Below are 20247 nucleotides of genomic sequence, written 5' to 3'. Positions count from 1 at the left end.
TAGACCGTGGCAGAGGGTGAAAAATGGAGTCACCACTTAGATTAGGTCTAAGAACCATATTAGGCCCTTTTGACCACTCACTTATATACATAGGTCTACATACCGAATTATGGATTCAGAGCTTGGGTACGGCTTAAGAAGGTGTCAGGCATCTAAGACCGGCCGACTTGTGGGCCGGCCTCAATTATGTGTTACTAGGTCATATTTAAATAAAAAAGTTATTAAAAAAGCCTTAATCCTTAACCTAAACATACATCTTGCACTTAAATAAAATAACACACACAACATGATAAAGGTCACGATATAAAAGGAAACAAATAAAATACAATCAAACAAATATATTAAAAAAGGAAAAGATAACAATTAAATAAAACACATAACGAAAAAATATCAAATAAACCAAACATGGCAAAAAGACTCAAACAAACATGGAAAATGATTAAACACACTAAATTAACCTAAACAAAGTCAAATAAAATCAATGAACATGTGAAAAATGATTAAATAAATAAAAACAAAATTTTGCCATAATTTGGGTTCAGGATGTGTACGCATACTTAACTATGCGTATGCATGGTCGAACCATGCACACGCATACTCGATGATGCATACGCATCATTTAGCACAAATTTGAAAAATCATATTGCTATGGACAAAAATTTTCATGCCACATGGTTTTATTTTGTTGGTAACCCGCACCATATCAACATTATCATAGATTTTGGGAAAATCTACTTTAAAGCCCAAAAGAGCCCATATTTACACAATATGATGCCAAAGCCCACGGTCCAAAACTCATGGCGATATTATCTCATTAAAGCCCATGGTTCAAGCTCATGACACTTCATTTTATTTTCAGCTCATAAACCAATCTCATGAGTCACATTTTGGGAATTTTGGGAGTTGTGGTTTGGAGGGCCAAGAAGTATGTTTAGTAAAACCACAACAGTTCAAAGTTGATAAAGGAAAACATGTTGCTTGGCATGTCTTCCCTAATTCCCTGAACTCTGATGGGTCAGTGTGCAATAGATAGCATCTGTAAGCCTCTCATGTCACATAACACTTAAAATGATAAAACTCCCCATGCTCTTTACATAAAAATTAATGTTTATCATATAATATAAACTTAAGAATGTAATTATATTATTTCATATAAATTATATTATTATTTAAATCAATCCCAAGCACATGGCTAAATCTATATTAATATCTCATATCTAGCATTAAATGCTCTCCTTACTTTTCAAGATTTGGTCAAAACACAAAGAGACCAGAATCACATTTCTAAAACTTCATCAAATATGAACCAACTAATCTATTACTTATCAAAATTATATTGTAATAAAACTATGGACTAAACATATAATTTTTCAAAAGAGGCAACTTAGCCAAAAATTCTAATCAATCCCAAGCACATGGCTAAATCTATATTAATATCTCATATCTAGCATTAAATGCTCTCCTTACTCTCCAAGATTTGATCAAAACACAAAGAGACCATAATTACATCTCTAAAACTTCATCAAATATCAACCAACTAATCTATTACTTACCAAAATTATATTGTAATAAAACCATGGACTAAACATATAATTTTCCAAAAGAGGCAACTTAGCGAAAAAATTCTACAATAGTTCCAACAGAAACTGCCCTAACTCCAGCAAAAACTGCAACAGCTCCAACAAAAATAGCAACGGCTACAGTAGCTCCAGCAGAAGCTGCAGTAGCTCTAGCAGCAGCTGCAGTAGCTCCAATAGCAGCTTAGGCAATTGACGTATTTCCAAAGTGACATCATCAACCCTTTAATGCCCATTCCCAACAACTTGCTGCCATACCTAAAGAAGCAAATATCTTATAAAAGAAGTCCTACCATTTTAAGCTAAGATCCTTAGCCTCCAACTGCAGTACCAAAAATAGGAAGATCTCATAAATGTAATCTTACCATTTTTAGCCAAACCCATGAATTTAATGCAAAATGTTTTCTCCAGTAAAAGACCTCACATAGTTAACATCATCCAACTGTGTTAAGACAACTACTGCTATAGAACTGCAAGCTGCAACAGCTACTGTTGTACTGCTGTGTCAGCTGCAGCAGTAGCCTTAAAGTTTCAAATTTTCTTCTTTTGGCTAAAAACCAAAAACCCACTAATGAAATCACTTACTTTGTCAAAGACATTTCCTTATTTGCTAAATTTCCCTTAAACTAATTCTAACCTAATTACATACTTGGCTCTATACAAAGAGGACCAAGCCACACACTAACACACCCACTATCCATCTCTCTCTCTCACTCTCTTGTTCTAAAATTTCATCATTTTGCTACCCATAAACACATCTCCATATTTTTCTCCATTTCTCTTACAAAATCTCTCTTCTTAGATAACACTATTACAACACACCTATTACACCACACCATTACCCCATCATATACTTACTCTCTCTTTCCCTCCATATTCAGAAAATGCCTATATTTTTCTACCCATAAACACATCTCCATCTCTTTCTCCATTTCTCTTACAAAATCTCTTCTCTTAGAAAGAAACATAACTCATTATCATAACACAAAAGTAATTCTAGTAGCAACTATAATCCCATGTATTTACTATATCTAACCTCGATATCTCTCATACTTTCCTATATTTTACAAATACATTCCTCACAAAATATCCATGCATACTTCTCATATATCTTTAAACTCTATGTTTCACAAAGTAATTATATACAAGATCCATATTCAACAAAGTATCTACATATATTCCTAATACATCTTACAAATACCTTATCTTACAAAACATAAATATTTCTCATCATCTTCATACACCTTAAAATATATCAAATACTCTTCCAAGAACATGTTACAAAGCTCTTCTCATGGAAGACATATAATTATAATGCTAAAAAGTCCTTATGAGAGGCACAAACTTATAATATTAAAAGCCCTTCTCATGGAAGACAATATTACTCGTATTTGAATGAAAATTAAAAGAGCATTACATAGGAAAAATTATTTAAATGCATGATAAAATGGATAAACTTAACCAACCTATGCACACGGCTAGACATATTCTCTCTCCCTCCAGTTACACCCATTTTTTCCCTTCAATTATGAAGTCATCATGAAATGACTCATAATATCATATTGTACCACTAGACTCATTTTACTATGTCGCTGAAATGTTATAAGTCCATTAATGTCATACAGCTGGAGCCACAAACCACATAAAGATAAGTCGTTATGTTTTTATTTCTAAATTTACATTATTGAATATATATTACTTCATTATCATTGTACCACTGGACTTATGTTATTATGCCGCTGGAATGGTATCAGCTCACTAATGCTATACGGCTGGAGCCACAAATCATATAAAGAATAAAGTGATGCTATACGGCTAGAGTCATAAACATAAAAGATAAGTCAATGTTTTCATCATCTTTGCAAGTTACTTTAATATCATCTCACTATTTAATAAAACATGATCTCACTAATACTTCATTAATACATATATTAATAAATTGATCTATCATCACTGGACATATTATTCAGACATAAACCCTTGATGTACATATATTATTTGGACATATACCACCGATGGACATATATTACTTGGACATGAACCACTGCTGGATGTGTAATATTTGGACATAAACCACAGCTAGATATGTATTATTTGGACATAAACCATTGTTGGACATATATTATTTGGATATAAACCATTGTTGGACATACCTTATCATATTGAACATGAACTATACCATAGTTGGATATGGACTATTAGACTCATCCCATTATTGGACATATGACAATTAATTAATCATTCTAATGGGCATCACTTAACCCACATAATAATAACGTTCAACTCACCATTTAAGCAAAACTATTATGCTAAACATATTATTTATTTATTTCAACCATTATCATAATTCTAAGACTTTGGGTTTTATCTATTTTGTAGGCTTGAAAATGCACCAGAAGCCATTGGTCTATGCGGCCCAATGTCAAGTTCTGGATTGAACTCCCCAAAACAAATCCGGGTTTAGCAGAGTTACACCTCCAACGGAAGACATGTGGCTATGCGCAAAAACCGCCCCTGACACATATTTTTATAGATTTAATCAAACAAAGATATTAAAATAGATATCAACCAAACATGTTAGAATCCTAGACACTAAACTAACATAAAGAAAACAAAACAAAGCAATATAAACAAATAATCAAGAAACAATTCAATATGTATAGTAAACTATGTTAAATAAATGATCATGTTAAACTTTACATAAAAATAAAATAATAAAACAAGAACAACCAAAACAGATTATAAACAACCTAAAATCATATTAACACATATTAAAAGAAAAAGAATTAAAATCAACAAACAAATCAAATATAACAAATATAAGAACTCTATTAAGAAACTTATGTGAATCCTATTAAACAAAGGAGGAATTCTTGGAAAGAATACTCACGTTGCTTAGGATTATGCGTTTAGAGATTTTTTAACCGACTCCTTGGCGCCTACAACACAAAGATTAGATTGAGAGGACACAAATAATTAAAGAACACAACAATAGCTAGTAATCACAACTCAAGAACAAAAGGTTTTGAAAAGGTTTTAAGAAATCCAATTAAGAAAAAGTTTTTGCCTTTGTTTTGTGCTAGAAAAAGGTTTTGAATCTTTGTAAAAAAATTGTGCTAGCTGCTGCCCTAGGGTTTTGAAAAGAGAAAATAGTGTTTTAGAGAAGATGAAGGCCAAAAAATAACTCTCTCTAGCTGGGGTTTTGATTGGAGATATAAGATGAGTATTTATAAGTTAAAATTAAGGTTTTCGGAGCTTTGTAATGGTCTTTGGTCATTCCCAAGGGTCTAGGGCTGGCCCACATCAAAGAATGATATTTTGGACCCCTTTTTAAAACCCAGAAAATTGGCCTATGTACGCATGGTTAGGGCATTCGTAAGCATGAATGATTCATGTGTACGCATGTTCCCTTAAAAACCCTAATTTGATAGCTTTGATGGCCCAAATTCAAACGGCCATAACTCACTCAATATGAATCAAAAGTAGTAAAAATTTGTATTCAAATTGAAGCCTAGGATGTTTACTTTCCATTATTTGTGGATCAAAACTTATGGTCAAAACAGTGAGAAAAAGTCATTTTTCAATATCGATTTTAAAGCGATTTAAGCACTTTTAAGTTGTAATTACTTTCAAATTATTGTGAACTCTTTAATTACCCTTAGTTGACGTATATTAAGCACATCATTGCAGCTGGGGACCAAAATTTATTAATGGGGTACAAAGGTGTTTACACTTAGGAATAGCTATTTTAAAATAAAGAATAATTATTCCTTGTCAAAATGGTTGTAATAACTATTCCTTAACCTACATAATAAATACAAAAGTAAAAATTCCTAAAAGATCTCCAACCTGCCCCTCTCTCTCTCTCTCTCTCTCTCTCTCATGAATCAATTCACAATTTTTTTTTCTACATTCAAAGCTCAATGATGTGAAAAGAGTCAAAAGAACCCACTATGCTAGCATGTTATTTGTTACGATTTTGTAAAATATTTTTTGAGGAGATGGTATTAAAATTTTGAAAATGATAAATTGTATTTGGTTTTTATAATGTATGTATTTATATATTGGTATCTATATGTTGCGATAAAAATAACTATATTATTGTGAGATGATGTTATCAATTTTTTATATTTATTAAGATTAATTTATAAAATAATACTAATCAATTAATCATATATTTTTTCAATTTATATAGGATAGATATTAAGCCATATTGTAAAAAATATATCTTTTTAAAAATGGTATTTTAGGAAGTTTGACAAAAATATAATGACATTTCACTATCTTAACATAGATTCAGTCTTCTATTACATTGTTATCACCAAACAAATGAATAGGAATGGTTATGTCATTCCAACTTCTTGTTTTACTAGTAATGCTTATTCCTATTACAGTGTACATACTTCAAGTTTCCAAATAAACTTTATAAGGAAAAATAACACCAAAAAAGCGAGGGTTTTCTTCTAATTTGGAAATCAATTATGCACTGTTAGGATATAGGTTAGTTTGTAATTGTCGTGTAATTGTTGTTATTTTATTTTATTTTTTTCATTTTTATAATACGAGCAAGACTTGAGAGTTCTAACATAATTAATTAAAGGATGAGCTTTCTTTATGATTTATTAAGGAAGAATCTCCTTCAAACTGGAGAAATCTCTTTCTTTAATTTTTTTGATAAATAACGAAATTGTATTAATCAAAATTCCAGGTACACTGGGGGTGTAAATGGGTAGTAGTATAAAGATCAAACTTTGAAATTACAAAGACCAAGCATATCTAACAAATTAGAATAAGGAAAAAGATTAAAAATTGATCTCCAATCTAGCAAGGTGTGAAGAAAGAAAGATTTAATTTTTGGAATAGATTGTTCCTTTCCCTCAAAAAAACTGGAGTTCTGTTCTTACCAAACACACCACAAGACACAATGTGGTACAACCCTCCACAAATCTATGCTTCATAAACTGGAGAAATCTCTTTCAAACTTAAGTCACGAGTAATCTAAACAAGTCTTATGACCATTAAGTTATATTAAGGGGTGAGTAGAAAACTAATAACCCAACCCAACTTGTCTAGTTTGGGCCTAACTAATCCATTATGGATAGTTTTTCTAAGACATTTTATCATAATAGGGTTTTGCAGCCTAAAACCTAACATTTTTTTGTCATACTTCAGTTTTGCACAAGAAGAACCTGTGAAACCGACCTATCAAAACCCTTTTTCTTCACTACCATGTGCTTGCCTTATCCCTTGTTGCCCCTCACCAGACTTTTCCCTTCTCTCCCCTCACTAACCTTGCACCTCATCCCTTTGTCGCCTCACCCACCACACCCTTTGTTGGCATCATGCATCCGATTCTTCTTTCACAAATTTTGTTTACATTATCCATGTCTAAACTTGGTGTGTGTAATATATCTTGCATTGGTCTTATCATCATCATAATATCATAGAGTTTAGAAGAAAAAAAATGCATAGATTTGATGAATATTTTTTCAAATGCATTTTGAATATAGATATTATCATATTACATTTGTCAAGAGCATTGTAACTCAGTAGTAATACATTTTCCTTTATTAGGCGAAAAAGCATTGCCATCTTCATATAATTTCTTCAATGTTTTTCTTGATTCAAACCTTTTATATATAAAACCAAACTTTAGAGAAGGTGGAGAACTCTTCAAGTCATTTTTTACTTATTTCCTACTTGTACTTGTGAGAATAAGAGATATTATAACCATCTCCTACTATTCAACATTTTGGCTTAGGGCCTAAGCCCTACACTAAGAATGATCCACACTAGAAACACCCATGGATAATTTGATTGTTTGGATCTAGTTAATTTCATGGGTAGATGGGTAATTTCCATCAAACCCCTTCTCCTTCCCATTTTCTCTCCATTTTGGGGGGGGGGGGGGGGGCGGGTTGAAAAATGGTGAGCTCGGGGAGAAAAAAAGCTGGGCCACACAATTTTTTCTCCTCCAAAATCACTTTAACCAACACCCCTTCCATCCAAAATCTCTCTTTATTTTCATTCCAACCAAACGTAGCCTAAGTAGTAGCTAGTTCTTAAACTTAAAAGCCCTTATTTTATTTACCTTTTTCTCTTTTCTGCTTCCCTCTTCTCTCTCTCTCTCTCTCTCGATTTTGGGTGGCAGTGGATCAATAGTTGTTCTGTGAATTGCGATTTTGGGTTGGTGGGTTGCAATATGGGTTGATTTAGGTTTTAGTGGTAGTGGTTGAGTTTCGGGTTTTTTGTTTTGTTTTTGTGTGATTAGTTTTTATGTTTTAGTGCGGCAGTGGTTAGTGGTGATGGTGAGTTTCGGTGGCAGGTGGTTTCTGGTGGTGGTGGGTTTGCGAGAGAGAGAGATAGAGAGAGAGAGAGAGAGGTGGGTTGTTTATATTATTTGATTAGGTTATATGTTAAAATAGGAAATGTGATATAATATGTATTGTTAAATGATATGTTAAAATAGATAGAACACTTTTTAGACGCGTAAAATTAAGTTTTTCTAGTAGTTTTTTTTTTCTAGAAACATTAGGGTCCGTTTGGTTGCCGTAAAATATTTTCCGGAAAATACTTATTTTCCGGAAATGCTATTTTCCAGAAAAGAAAATATTTTTAGAGTGTTTGGTTGTATTAGAAAATTATTGTGGAAAATATTTTTATGTATTTGGTTCTATTAGGAAAATGCTATTTTCCTACCATTTTTTCACAATTTCGGCAACAAATTCCGGCAACAACAACAACAGCAGCAGCAGCAAATTCCAGAACAACAACACAACAACCACAACAACAACAACAACAACAGACAATCAGTTCATCAAAAAAAAAACACACAAAACAACACAAAACCCACGGACAATCCACCATACACACCACCGCAACGGAAAAAAAAAAAAAAATCAGAGGAGGACGACGAGATTGAGAGGGCGGCGCGATCGAGATGACGACGAGATCGGAGATGATGATCTGACCCAGAGGAGGACGGCGTGATCTCGGCGCGATCTCGCAGGCACGAACTTGGTGCCGTGATCGCGATCTTGGCGCGATTGAGAGGGCTGCGCGATCGGTGACGAAGGAGGCGACGAGATCGGAGACGAAGTAGGCGACGAGATCAAGGACGAAGGAGGCGACGGCGACGAGGATGGCGATCTGACCGGCGAGGACGTGCTTCAGGTGGAGTGCGCCTGGGCTCACCGTTTCTTCCTTCCTCTTTCTCTCTCTCTCTTCGTGCTCTGTTTCTCTTTTCCGGAAAATTAGATTTGAAGTGAAAATGAAAGGTGAAATCATTTTCAGCCTTGACCACTGGTCAACGGAAATTAATTTCCGGAAAATGCATTTTCCGTGCGCAACCAAACATCCGGAAATGGTGAAAAGCATTTCCGGAAATGCTTTTCACCCGATTCAAACGCAGCCTAATGCTAATGTTCTATGAACTAAAAATAACATGAGACTAAACTAGGTTATTTTGAATAATTTTAATAGTTAAAAAAATTGATGTGACTAAAAATAATTACATTGATCCATTGGAATATTATAGAGACAATGGGATCATCTCCCTATAAAATTGAGAACCAGCCGTGTCTTGGGGTAAAAGAAACAAAGGTTATGACAAACGTGGTGTCTGTTAGTCCCGAGTGACAACACAGACAGAGGACTGGCAGGTGGCAAAAAATTTAGGGTTCCCCCACCTTCCAAAAACGACCTTTTCTACATTCACTTTAATTACCATGTATACAAAAATTTAGAGAGACAAAAAAAACAGAGAAAACCCAATCCCGAAAGAACCCAACCCATCAAGACAGCAAAATAGCATTCCAAAACAAAACAGAGGGAAAACAGAGAGGCCACTGTCAACCCAATTGAAAAATATTACAACTTGGCTTTTTTTTTTCTATTACTCCACATCTACTCTCTCTTTCATTAGGGTTGCCCCTGTTTCCTGATGCTCACTTCACCTAACAATCTCCTGCAAAATTGACACCCATCGCTTGTTCTTGTGTCCGAACATATAATTCTAGACAAAATATTGCATATACATATATAGATAGATATAGATGTACTCCAGCAATTTGACAGGGTTCATTCTGGCTATGGTGTCAAGCGCCTTTATTGGATCCAGCTTCATCATCAAGAAAAAGGGTCTTCGTCGAGCCAGTGCCAATGGCCCTCGTGCTAGTCAGTTTCAATCATCACTATCTTTTTTTATTTATTTATGTATTTTATTTTTATATATGTATAATATACATGCAATCTAATTTTTTAATTTGTCTATGTTTGATTAGGTGTTGGAGGATATGGGTATCTGTTAGAGCCTCTATGGTGGGTAGGAATGATTACAAGTAAGCTACTCTTTTGTTTCTGCTTCTGCATTGTAGTTCCTACTACCCAGTAATTGAATTTAGCTCAATTTGGTTTTTATTTTTTGGGTTTGCTCAATTAGGCCATTTTTTTTTTTGCTCATAGTAGAGAATTGAGGACTTTGGAATATAATTATTTCGTTTTCGGAAAGAGGTATTTAAAGAGAATGACACGAATTTCAATTTTTAGTTTAAATGACTTGCAATTGCATGGAATATGGATTTTTTTTTTTTTTTTTTTGTTTTAAATTTTAAATTTTTATGTTGATTAGAGCTTTATTGATATGCAGATTTGAAGAATCCTCCAGCAACACCAAAGCCTAATGTTGACACAGACGTACATGTCTCGACAAGTGTTGCTTTAACATGCGTGCAAGGAAATGAATCTATTGAAGAGCAGCAAGGTGAAGAGATGGTGCCTAAAGAGAGTATTATGTTAGGGGTGCACATGATGTGAAAGTTGAAGTTGTTGAATGTGCTTCTAATCAACCCTCCACAGTCTTGAAGATCTACATCTTGGTGAAGTCGAAGAGGTTAAAACTACAGTGCTTCCTATGGTTCATAAGGTTCAAGACGAGATTATACAAATTCCAACATCGATTTTGTTATTCCAAATGAGTTTGATGTGGTGGAGTTCACGGTTTTCTTTTCCCTATGCTCCTAAGGTGATTCTAGATTTGAAGCACTGTTACTTGTCAGCATCCTAATTCTTCAACACTTTAGAACTCGAGGTCGAGTTTTCTCCACCAGAGGAGAATGATGCGGAGACACAAGAAGATTATTATTTAGTATTATTTATGTTTGCAAGCCCATTGTATTTTTATGTTTTAGGTCTATTAGTTTATTGGGCTTTTAGTATTTTAATTTAAAAGTAAGGTTATTTTTGTAATAAGGCAATTAGGGTTTCCTAGCCAATTAGCAAGTATTTTTTTGTAATAAGGCAATTAGGTTTCCTAGCAATTAGAACTAGGTTTAGCAATCCTATATAAACAACCTATTGTACTCCTTGAGGAGATAGCTATATTTTTTATGAATGAAAACAATGGCCGTTTGGTCTTTCTTTGGTCTGGTGCTGACTCCTAGGTCTACCCTAGGTGCTGACTCCTAGTGGTTTCCCCGCTTGGTGCTGACTCCAAGCAAGGCCTAGGTGCTGACTCCTAGGTCATATCCCTTTATTTTTCTATTGTTTAGTTTTTGTTCTGGTTGTCCTACGTCAAATTGTGAAATGAGATATGTTTTGGTCTATTCCGCTATCATTACCAGATAATCTTTTCCTTTTGAAATGAAGTTTTTGGAATGATTGAGATTTTTCTTGAAAGATAGTTTGTGCATGTGTATAAATTGTATACTTCTTGTTTGTCAAGTAACAGATTATTTTCTGAATTAGGTGTCCCAGTGACTGCATCTATGTTTGGTTCTCTGTAAAAATCTTTTGTGCTTGATAATTTTTCATCCTATTGTAGGAAATTACATTATATATTCATAACTAAAGTTTAAAATGTTAGAAAGGCATTGAGATATTATAAATATTTTTCAATCCAAAATTTGTGTAGGCAATAAGTTCATCCTTAAGTACAGAAATATAGTTGCTCTTTTTTTCATTGTTACATAGACAAGTTGTTTCCTTTAATCTGTTTTTTCCCTGTGGACTTTTTTTTTTTTTTAAGAGAATTTTAAATTCACATTTACTAGCCTTTAAAGCATCCAAACAAAGAATCTAAAATTATAAATTCCAAATACTTGTGACCACATAAATAAGCCTTCCATGTAGCATAATGGTTGGCGGCTTAGTGTGATGTGTTGCTGCCTTCAAGGTCACGTGTCCAAAGGATAGTAGAGAGAGAAGGAAAACAGAATAGTGAATGTGGTATTCTAAAACCCCTTTCGTTTTAGCAGACCCAAAATTTTGTGACTAAGTCTTGATTGTCGTTGCTGTGACTATATAAATCATCCCAGCTAGGGATTTTAAATCCATGGGTTTCAAATCAGTGAATTTCAAATCTTTTTGATTTGAGATCCAAAACCACATTCCCAAACTGAAATATGAGGATTTAAAATCAGGGGATTTGAAAAGCAATTTCTTGATATAAAATTTAACACCACCTGATAATTCGAGCTCCAGAGGTTTTGCTCAATTAAACAACACCTGTGATAATTAATGTTCTGGATTTGAAATGACATATTACACCTAATCATATCAAATCTGCATATCAATAAAGCTCTAANCTCTCTCCCCTCTCTCTCCCTCCCTGGCCTAAAACCCTAACGAGGTTGTTAAAATCAAGATCTTACAGAGATCAATCGGAGGCCTTTTGGATCAGAAACAAAATTGAAAATTTTCATTTTTCATAAAATAAAAAAGTAACAATTCACCGATAATTATGATATGTGTTTGAGAATGATCAACATAGATGATATAAGTCTTCTATAATAGAAAATAAGAATGATAATCCAAATAAATTAGAAAAATGATTTGCATTTTAGTCCCTCAAATATGGGATCTATTCGATTTTGGTCCCTAAAAGATTCACTATCAATGCAAAAGATTACAATCACACTCAAACTATCACAAGCTTTACAAACATAAACTAACTCAAAGCCCCAATACATGTAAAGGCGCTCTCACACTAACACACTAGACAAAACTTAGTCTCTAACTCTTCCACTAGAGAAAACTTTATCTTCTAACTCTCTCACACACACACACCATAGCTTTTTTAGAAGATGCTAAGTTTGTAGGAATTGTGAAATGAGATATGTTTTGGTCTATTCGCTATCATTACCAGATAATCTTTTCCTTTTGAAATGAAGTTTTTGGAATCGATTGAGATTTTTCTTGAAAGATAGTTTGTGCATGTGTATAAATTGTATACTTCTTGTTTGTCAAGTAACAGATTATTTTCTGAATTAGGTGTCCCAGTGACTGCATCTATGTTTGGTTCTCTGTAAAAATCTTTTGTGCTTGATAATTTTTCATCCTATTGTAGGAAATTTACATTTATATATTCATAACTAAAGTTTAAAATGTTAGAAAGGCATTGAGATATTATAAATATTTTTCAATCCAAAATTTGTGTAGGCAATAAGTTCATCCTTAAGTACAGAAATATAGTTGCTCTTTTTTTCATTGTTACATAGACAAGTTGTTTCCTTTAATCTGTTTTTTCCCTGTGGACTTTTTTTTTTTTTTTAAGAGAATTTTAAATTCACATTTACTAGCCTTTGAAGCATCCAAACAAAGAATCTAAAATTATAAATTCCAAATACTTGTGACCACATAAATAAGCCTTCCATGTAGCATAATGGTTGGCGGCTTAGTGTGATGTGTTGCTGCCTTCAAGGTCACGTGTCCAAAGGATAGTAGAGAGAGAAGGAAAACAGAATAGTGAATGTGGTATTCTAAAACCCCTTTCGTTTTAGCAGACCCAAATTTTGTGACTAAGTCTTGATTGTCGTTGCTGTGACTATATAAATCATCCCAGCTAGGGATTTTAAATCCATGGTTTCAAATCAGTGAATTTCAAATCTTTTTGATTTGAGATCCAAAACCACATTCCCAAACTGAAATATGAGGATGGGGGGGGGGGGGAGTGAACCTTTAAGAAGTGTCAAGGTGAAGAGATGGCTAGGCATCATCAAAGGCAAAGAGAGGTTGTGAATGTCATCAAATCCTCACTTATCTGATTTAAAATTCCAAGTTTTTGTTATTTGAAATAAGAGGATTTGGAGGTTCTAAATCAAGGCTGGATTTGCCCTAAATCCAAATCCATTTTTTATTTTTGGGCCAAGCGAGAGATTTGGATTTGAAACTTGAAAGCCCATATACAAATCCTATCGCCCACAAATCCCTGTATCTAAACACTAAATAAGATTGCATTTGGATTCAAGGGTTTAAAATTAAGGGATTTGAAGGGAAACTGTTAATATTAACAGTTTGATATGAATTTAACAGCACATGATTGATTTGAGCTTTCTTGCTCGAACAAATACACTTGTGATGTTGTGGATTTCAAATTACATCTTACACATAATTATTCAAATCTACATGTTAATAAAAAAATTAAATTCATCCATAAATTTCATTAATAGAAAAAAATTTCCCTTTATACTATATTCAAGTCACTAGCTAAAACTTTCTAAAAAAAAAAAAGTCACTAGCTAAAAACTAAAATCCAAGTCCTCTTCAAATACTTCCTTCTAAATGAACCATTTGTGGCTTTTGTCTTTTTGGGCCCTTTGTTTTCTCATAATTGGTTCAACTTTTGATTTTCTATTTAGTCTGTTGGTCTCCACGGCCAGATTGTTGATACCAGATTTTTTGTAAAATTGACAGTGATTGTTGGGGAGATAGCAAATTTTGTAGCGTACATATATGCTCCTGCTGTGCTGGTGACGCCACTTGGTGCACTGAGTATTATTGTTAGGTAAATTTGATTTCTAGTGATGTGTTTTTGTTTACCAATTTTTTGGGATCTTTAATCTATTATAGATGTTTTATGTTTGTAATGAAGTTGAACTGTGTATGTATGGAATTGGAGTAGTGCTGTTTTAGCGCATTTCTTGTTGAAGGAGAAACTGCAGAAAATGGGGATCTTGGGGTGTCTTCTATGTATAGTAGGATCCACAGTGATTGTACTCCATGCACCTGAAGAGCAATCTCTTACCTCTGTAGAAGAAATCTGGGAATTAGCAACCCAACCAGGTATGGTGCTAGGTTGTTAATTACTGAATGCCTATCTCATATTTTGCTGAAATTGAGTGCTAATGTCCCATGTCTAGCTTATCTCCTGATTGGTTTGATGTCTTCTTGTGTCCAGCATTTCTTTTGTATACAGCCTCCGCCGTAGCTGTAGCATTGGTACTGATCTTATATTTTTCCCCCCGCTGTGGCCAAACCAACATAATGGTTTATATAGGAATATGCTCCATAATCGGATCGTTGACTGTGAGTTATTCTGGCCCTATAGCTTACTGCTCAGTAACACTATGTTTGGGAGATAATTAAAGAATGGAATGGAATGGGTAGATTTATGGGATTGGAATGAAATAGAATGAAATGTGGTGTATTTTTTCAAGTGTGTTTGGGACTTTATAAAAGAAAGAATGGAATTGTGGGGGGGGTGGAAGCGTGCCTTTCACTTTTTATTTGTCTTTTTAAACATAGGGATAAACTTTGTATTTTACTCCCATTTCTTTAAAGGAATAAGTGCTACTCCTATTTTTGGGAGGTATGCTTAGGCGAGAATGGAATGAAATGGGCATTCTCTCTTAGCCATTCTATTCTTTCTTACTAAACAACACAAACAAGGGAATAGATGGAAGATCTCTTAGGATTCTCTTTATTCCGTTCATTTCAATTCTTTTCCCTCCTTCCAAATGGACTGTAACATATTACTGTTATTGTTTTATGTTCGTGCTACATGCTCTATCAGTTATGACATTCCATACCTTAAGTGACATTCATGATTTCCTATATGTTACTGAGTTTTTGCATTTTGCAGGTCATGAGTGTAAAAGCCATTGGCATTGCAATTAAACTCACGTTAGAGGGCACAAACCAGCTCAAATATCTTCAGACATGGATTTTTGGAACGGTTGCAATCACCTGTATCATTACTCAATTAAATTATCTAAACATGGTCAGTAGTTTATCATATGCTAATCTTAAAATGTAGAAATGATTTCTGCATAATTATACATCACAATGCAACATTGTTATGACCAATGTACTTAAACAATTTGTATCTTTGTTTTTGTTGCTTAATTTCTTGTGTCTTATATTATATTGAACATTGAATATGCTAGATAACTCCAGTAACTCCAGTCAGATATGGTTCAGGTCCATTTTTTAAAAGATCGTAAGTGCAACGTTTTGTTTAACAAGAGCAGCCAACAATAAATTAATAATTGGTAGAACTTCCCATGTTGAGCCTCTTGATATGGCCTTGAAGAGGGTATCTCTAAGTTTATACCAACTTGATAGGAGATTTGAACATTGGATTTCTTTTTTCATTAGTGCGTGCACTAGGGGGCCTTGGAGATATATATTAGAGATCTTAGACCATAAAGTTAGAATCTTGCCTGGTGGTTTCGGCTGAGCTGGCAGTATGAACCTTTAGCTAACAAGGGTTGCTTTAATGTGGGGAAATTTTTTTCTTGGCTTTTTTCGGGGTGTTGGGTTCTTAGCTCCTTAGCAGATGGCTACTTAGGTCCCTTTGTTTCTACCCTTTTCTTCTTCAGCTTTCTGGAATCAATTCTTTTCAGCTTTATTTTTATGTTCTTTACTTCTTATCATTCTTTTTATTTTTTCTTTTGCTCTGCCCACTTCCTTTCTTCTCCCCCCTCTCCTCAAATAGAGTTTGCCTTTCCAATTGAAGTAAATCTAGAATAAACTAAGAGATTGGTGTAGGCAGTCTAACACAAACCTAGGTGTCCAAAAATGCAAAGTTATATATAAAATTAAAAATAATAATAATAATAATAATTAGAAAGAGGTCATTACCCCTGGTCCTAGCAAATCAAATTTTAGTTCTACCATGTAATTTATTCATTTTCTCATTATAATAGTTCATGTTGTTTTATGCAAAAGAGGACTCATTTACACCTGTAATTGGTTTTCATTAGACAAAGTTATCAATTCTTACATACGTAGTGAAACACTGTTGAGAAGATATCTGTTGACTTTGCTGGTTAAAGGCTTTGGTAGGAGTTCATTTCACTATATTATAATAGAGAACTGCAAGGATAAAACCTAGCTACAAGGATGGTTATATTAATATGCAGAGGAAATTGCTGGTTTAGATTCCATTGCCAGAATTAGAGTGCAGACATGCCTGTGAAGATTAGTTAAATTTCTGGTATTTTTTTTCAGTTTGTTCTTCTTTTGATTTTTCATTTTTTATGTGTTTTTGTATCTGTGTGTGTTGAGACTCTGCAATCAATTTGCCTATTTGATTTAAAGTCATGTTGTTTTTTATCTGGTTACTTATTTTTTAGTTTTGTTGCAGGCATTGGATACTTTCAACACTACAGTTGTTTCTCCTATTTATTACGCCATGTTTACATCTTTTACAATACTTGCCAGTGCAATAATGTTTAAGGTATCTCATGCAGATTTTCACACACACACACACCCACACAGAATACAATATATCTACAATTTTCTAAAATTTAAAATTCAATATATTTTTTGTATATTTATAGGACTATTCTGGTCAAAGTGTAAGCAGCATAGCATCAGAGCTTTGTGGGTTCATAACTGTGTTATCGGGGACAGCTGTATTGCATAGTACAAGAGAGCCAGATCCCCCTACCGCTTCAGGTATGTGTATATGCATTTCAGTTAGTAAACCTTGTATGATGTTTAGAAGTTTCACTTGTCTAAAAGGTATTTGGTTATTATCTAAGAACAATAGTAATTAGATGATTGTGAGAGGGTAAAAATTCTGAAGGAGTTTTGGAAACAAATCAACAATAGATATATGAGATTTGAAGCCTCTGGACCCTGTAATAACTTGTGTGTTTAAATATTAGGCTGACTAGAGACTCTTGGAGTTAAGAAGTTACCACCTCTTAGGAATTTGACAATCTGTGTTTATACCGTGAAGTTGCAAAGGTTGTACCTTTAAACAAGCCCTTAAAGTGTCATAGGCACAAGGAAAAGATTTGAACACGTGATTAGGGATTTGGATGTTGGTTGATAAATCACTTTCTTCCTTCGTTTCATAAAGACTGTCTACTTTGAGAAAGATTCTCTCTCTCTCTCTCTCTCTCTCTCTCTCTCTCAAGAGAGAACCATGCTGGTTGCATTCACTTCCATCTATTATTTTCTGCCCATAATTGTTTTATATTTTCTTAAGTAATAAAATTCAAAATTCAAAATTCAAAAAAAGAAAAAGAAAAACACTTTAAAGGGGTGAACCCTAGTACACAAGGAGTATACTAAGGAGAGCCAAAACTAAAAAAAATCCTGTGACAACTATTTTCTATTTTGGTAAGAAATATTGTGACAACTCTATTTAGCAAATTTGATTAATTAGGTATTATTAGGATTTTGGCTAAGGACTATCATGTAACAAATATATTTCTCAGTGGAAAGAAATCTAGGGGCCATTGAAAGAGGGAATGCTTTGCAGCACCTTTTACCATGTAAAGGATGTGGTTTTCCCAGTGTCATAAAGGAATAAGTCACAAGATTACAGGCTTATTTTAACTATATTTTTATATTAAGATCAAAAGAAACTTTATTTATGTCTCAATTTTTTTTATTTAAGAGTAATTCTTAGGTACTCTTGGAACATGGAGAATGGTATTCGCTCTTCTTACATTTATGGTGGGGTCCACCATATATGTATATGAGAGAAGGGATTACAATTTTACTATCCTCTGGGCGTACTTAAGAATTTTCCTTTATTTAATATCATCATACTTCAATTTCTGTGCACTTGTATGTGTCTTTCCAAAAGAGCAGAACCAAACAAATAAAACATCTTACAGACTAACGTGGCAGCATGTTTCATACACCAAATATATTGGGTTGGGATCATATGCAACACATCTTAATAAGAAATCTCCACGTCATTCCTTCATGAAAATTTTGTGAAAATTCTTTTTAAGAAAATTTTCCCCAAGATCTGTCTTTGTCTGATAGTTTTAAACATGCAGATTTGTATGCACCAATATCTCCTAAAGTTTCGTGGTTCATCCAAGGCAATGGAGAACCCTGGAAGCAGAAGGAAGAAGATGGATCACCCCCCAGTTTCATCACAATTTTGCGGCAAGATTATTTCAAGTAACAAAATATGCATGCAATACTAGCACTTTCTATCGTCACATCTCATCTCTTTGGTTCGGTATGAAGGATCATCCCTGTGTTTCATACCAATTCTCAAGCAAGATTTTTTCAAGTAACAGAGTATTCTTTGGACATAAATTTTGAATCTGGGCGACACATCTCCGCCATTTTGCTTGAGATTCCATATATATGCTTGTGCAGGCCAAAAGTTAAGAGATGCAGTCATTTTTGGCAGAGTTAGTTTACCCTTTTCATCACCTTTTCGGCATGTCAAAATCCAGTCTTTGGAGCACCATCTTGTGAAATTCCTGTAACAATAGCTTCCTAGAAAGTGATTTCTTCTCCTTTACCTGTCTCACTCTCAACTTTCTCTTCCCCTAGTGCTTAGCTACACCATTTCTTTGTACAACAAAGTCCGGTCCTTGGTATGCAGGCTATTGGCATGAGCTAACCCTTGTATTATGGTCCTTGTAAATTATAATTGTTTAATTGCATTTAAAAAAATAATATTTAATTTATTTCAAAATTATTACATTTTTTATTTTTCCATGAAGATTTGCTCATTGATGATTGCTGTAGAATTGTAGGTTAATATAGAATTCTAAAATGTTGATTAGTGCTTTATTGAGCATGGTTTTTGTTGAGCCAAACTCAGTTTAGTGCTTTTGATTAGCAACTTTTTAGTTATTTATTATTATTTTTATTGAGTCAAAATTCACCCTTCCTATATTCAGCCAGGTACTCTCTCTCTCTCACACACACATATTGAGAGAGAGAGAGAGAGAGAGAGAGAGAGAGAGAGGATAGAAATCCATGGATTGCTCTAACCACTCCACTGTTATGCGAATGCTCAACCATGAGAGTGAGGAAATAAACATGAAAGTGATTATAACAAGAATGAAAAGCTCATGTTAAGTTCATACATGAGGGTCAAATATTCATTTTGTAGCCAGCACTGGAACAAACAAAGCACAGATTATATATGGATAACTTGACGCGATGATCCGAGAAATACCATTTAATTGATTGATGCACGCTGCACAAGTTCAAGATCAAAACTCAAAGGTTTCAGCAACATCGATCCACTCCTTACCATCTCTTTCAAAATTGTATCAGAGTGGTGAGTTCCATAGGAATATTTAAATATAAATGATATTTTAAAGATGTTATTATTGTCTACAAATATGACTATTTTCACACTCAAATTAGCAACATACTTAGATGTCAACTTATGGTTGAATATCATCACTTGCATGTGGGACCACCTTTGGTATTTGTGAAAAAATAGATTTGGGTGAACCAATAACAAGTTAACACTAAGCATGTTGTGATTTGAGTGGGAAATAGTTGTCTCTAGAGTTTTCTTTAATCGAATTCTTAAGGCAACAAAACTGCCTTAGTTACTTACTTTTGTAATGACATCATGTTGGGGTCGTTTTTTCCCATGACACGTGTTGCAATTTGATAAGCTAACAGTTAGAACCAAAATCTTTAGGGTAGTCGAGTTTGCAACTCATGC

The 20247-nt window shown here is 33.9% G+C and overlaps 1 protein-coding gene across 1 annotated transcript; it reads left to right on the top strand.

Annotated features, from left to right (window-relative positions):
• The first annotated feature begins 9295 nt into the window (after positions 1-9295).
• LOC112026184 (probable magnesium transporter NIPA6) lies at positions 9296-19275 on the top strand. The gene is made up of 9 exons (XM_024058868.2): positions 9296-9752; positions 9860-9916; positions 14268-14358; positions 14476-14636; positions 14752-14879; positions 15436-15573; positions 16942-17034; positions 17138-17255; positions 18599-19275. Exons 1-9 carry the CDS (start codon positions 9632-9634, stop codon positions 18727-18729), a joined length of 1038 nt encoding a protein of 345 aa, XP_023914636.2. The 5' UTR covers positions 9296-9631; the 3' UTR covers positions 18730-19275.
• Positions 19276-20247: the final 972 nt, after the last annotated feature.

This window comes from Quercus suber, unplaced genomic scaffold (assembly GCF_002906115.3).
Source record: "Quercus suber isolate HL8 unplaced genomic scaffold, Cork oak 2.0 scaffold_329, whole genome shotgun sequence".
NCBI classification, from domain to species: domain Eukaryota; kingdom Viridiplantae; phylum Streptophyta; class Magnoliopsida; order Fagales; family Fagaceae; genus Quercus; species Quercus suber.
This window is presented reverse-complemented; position numbering and strand designations above follow the sequence as displayed.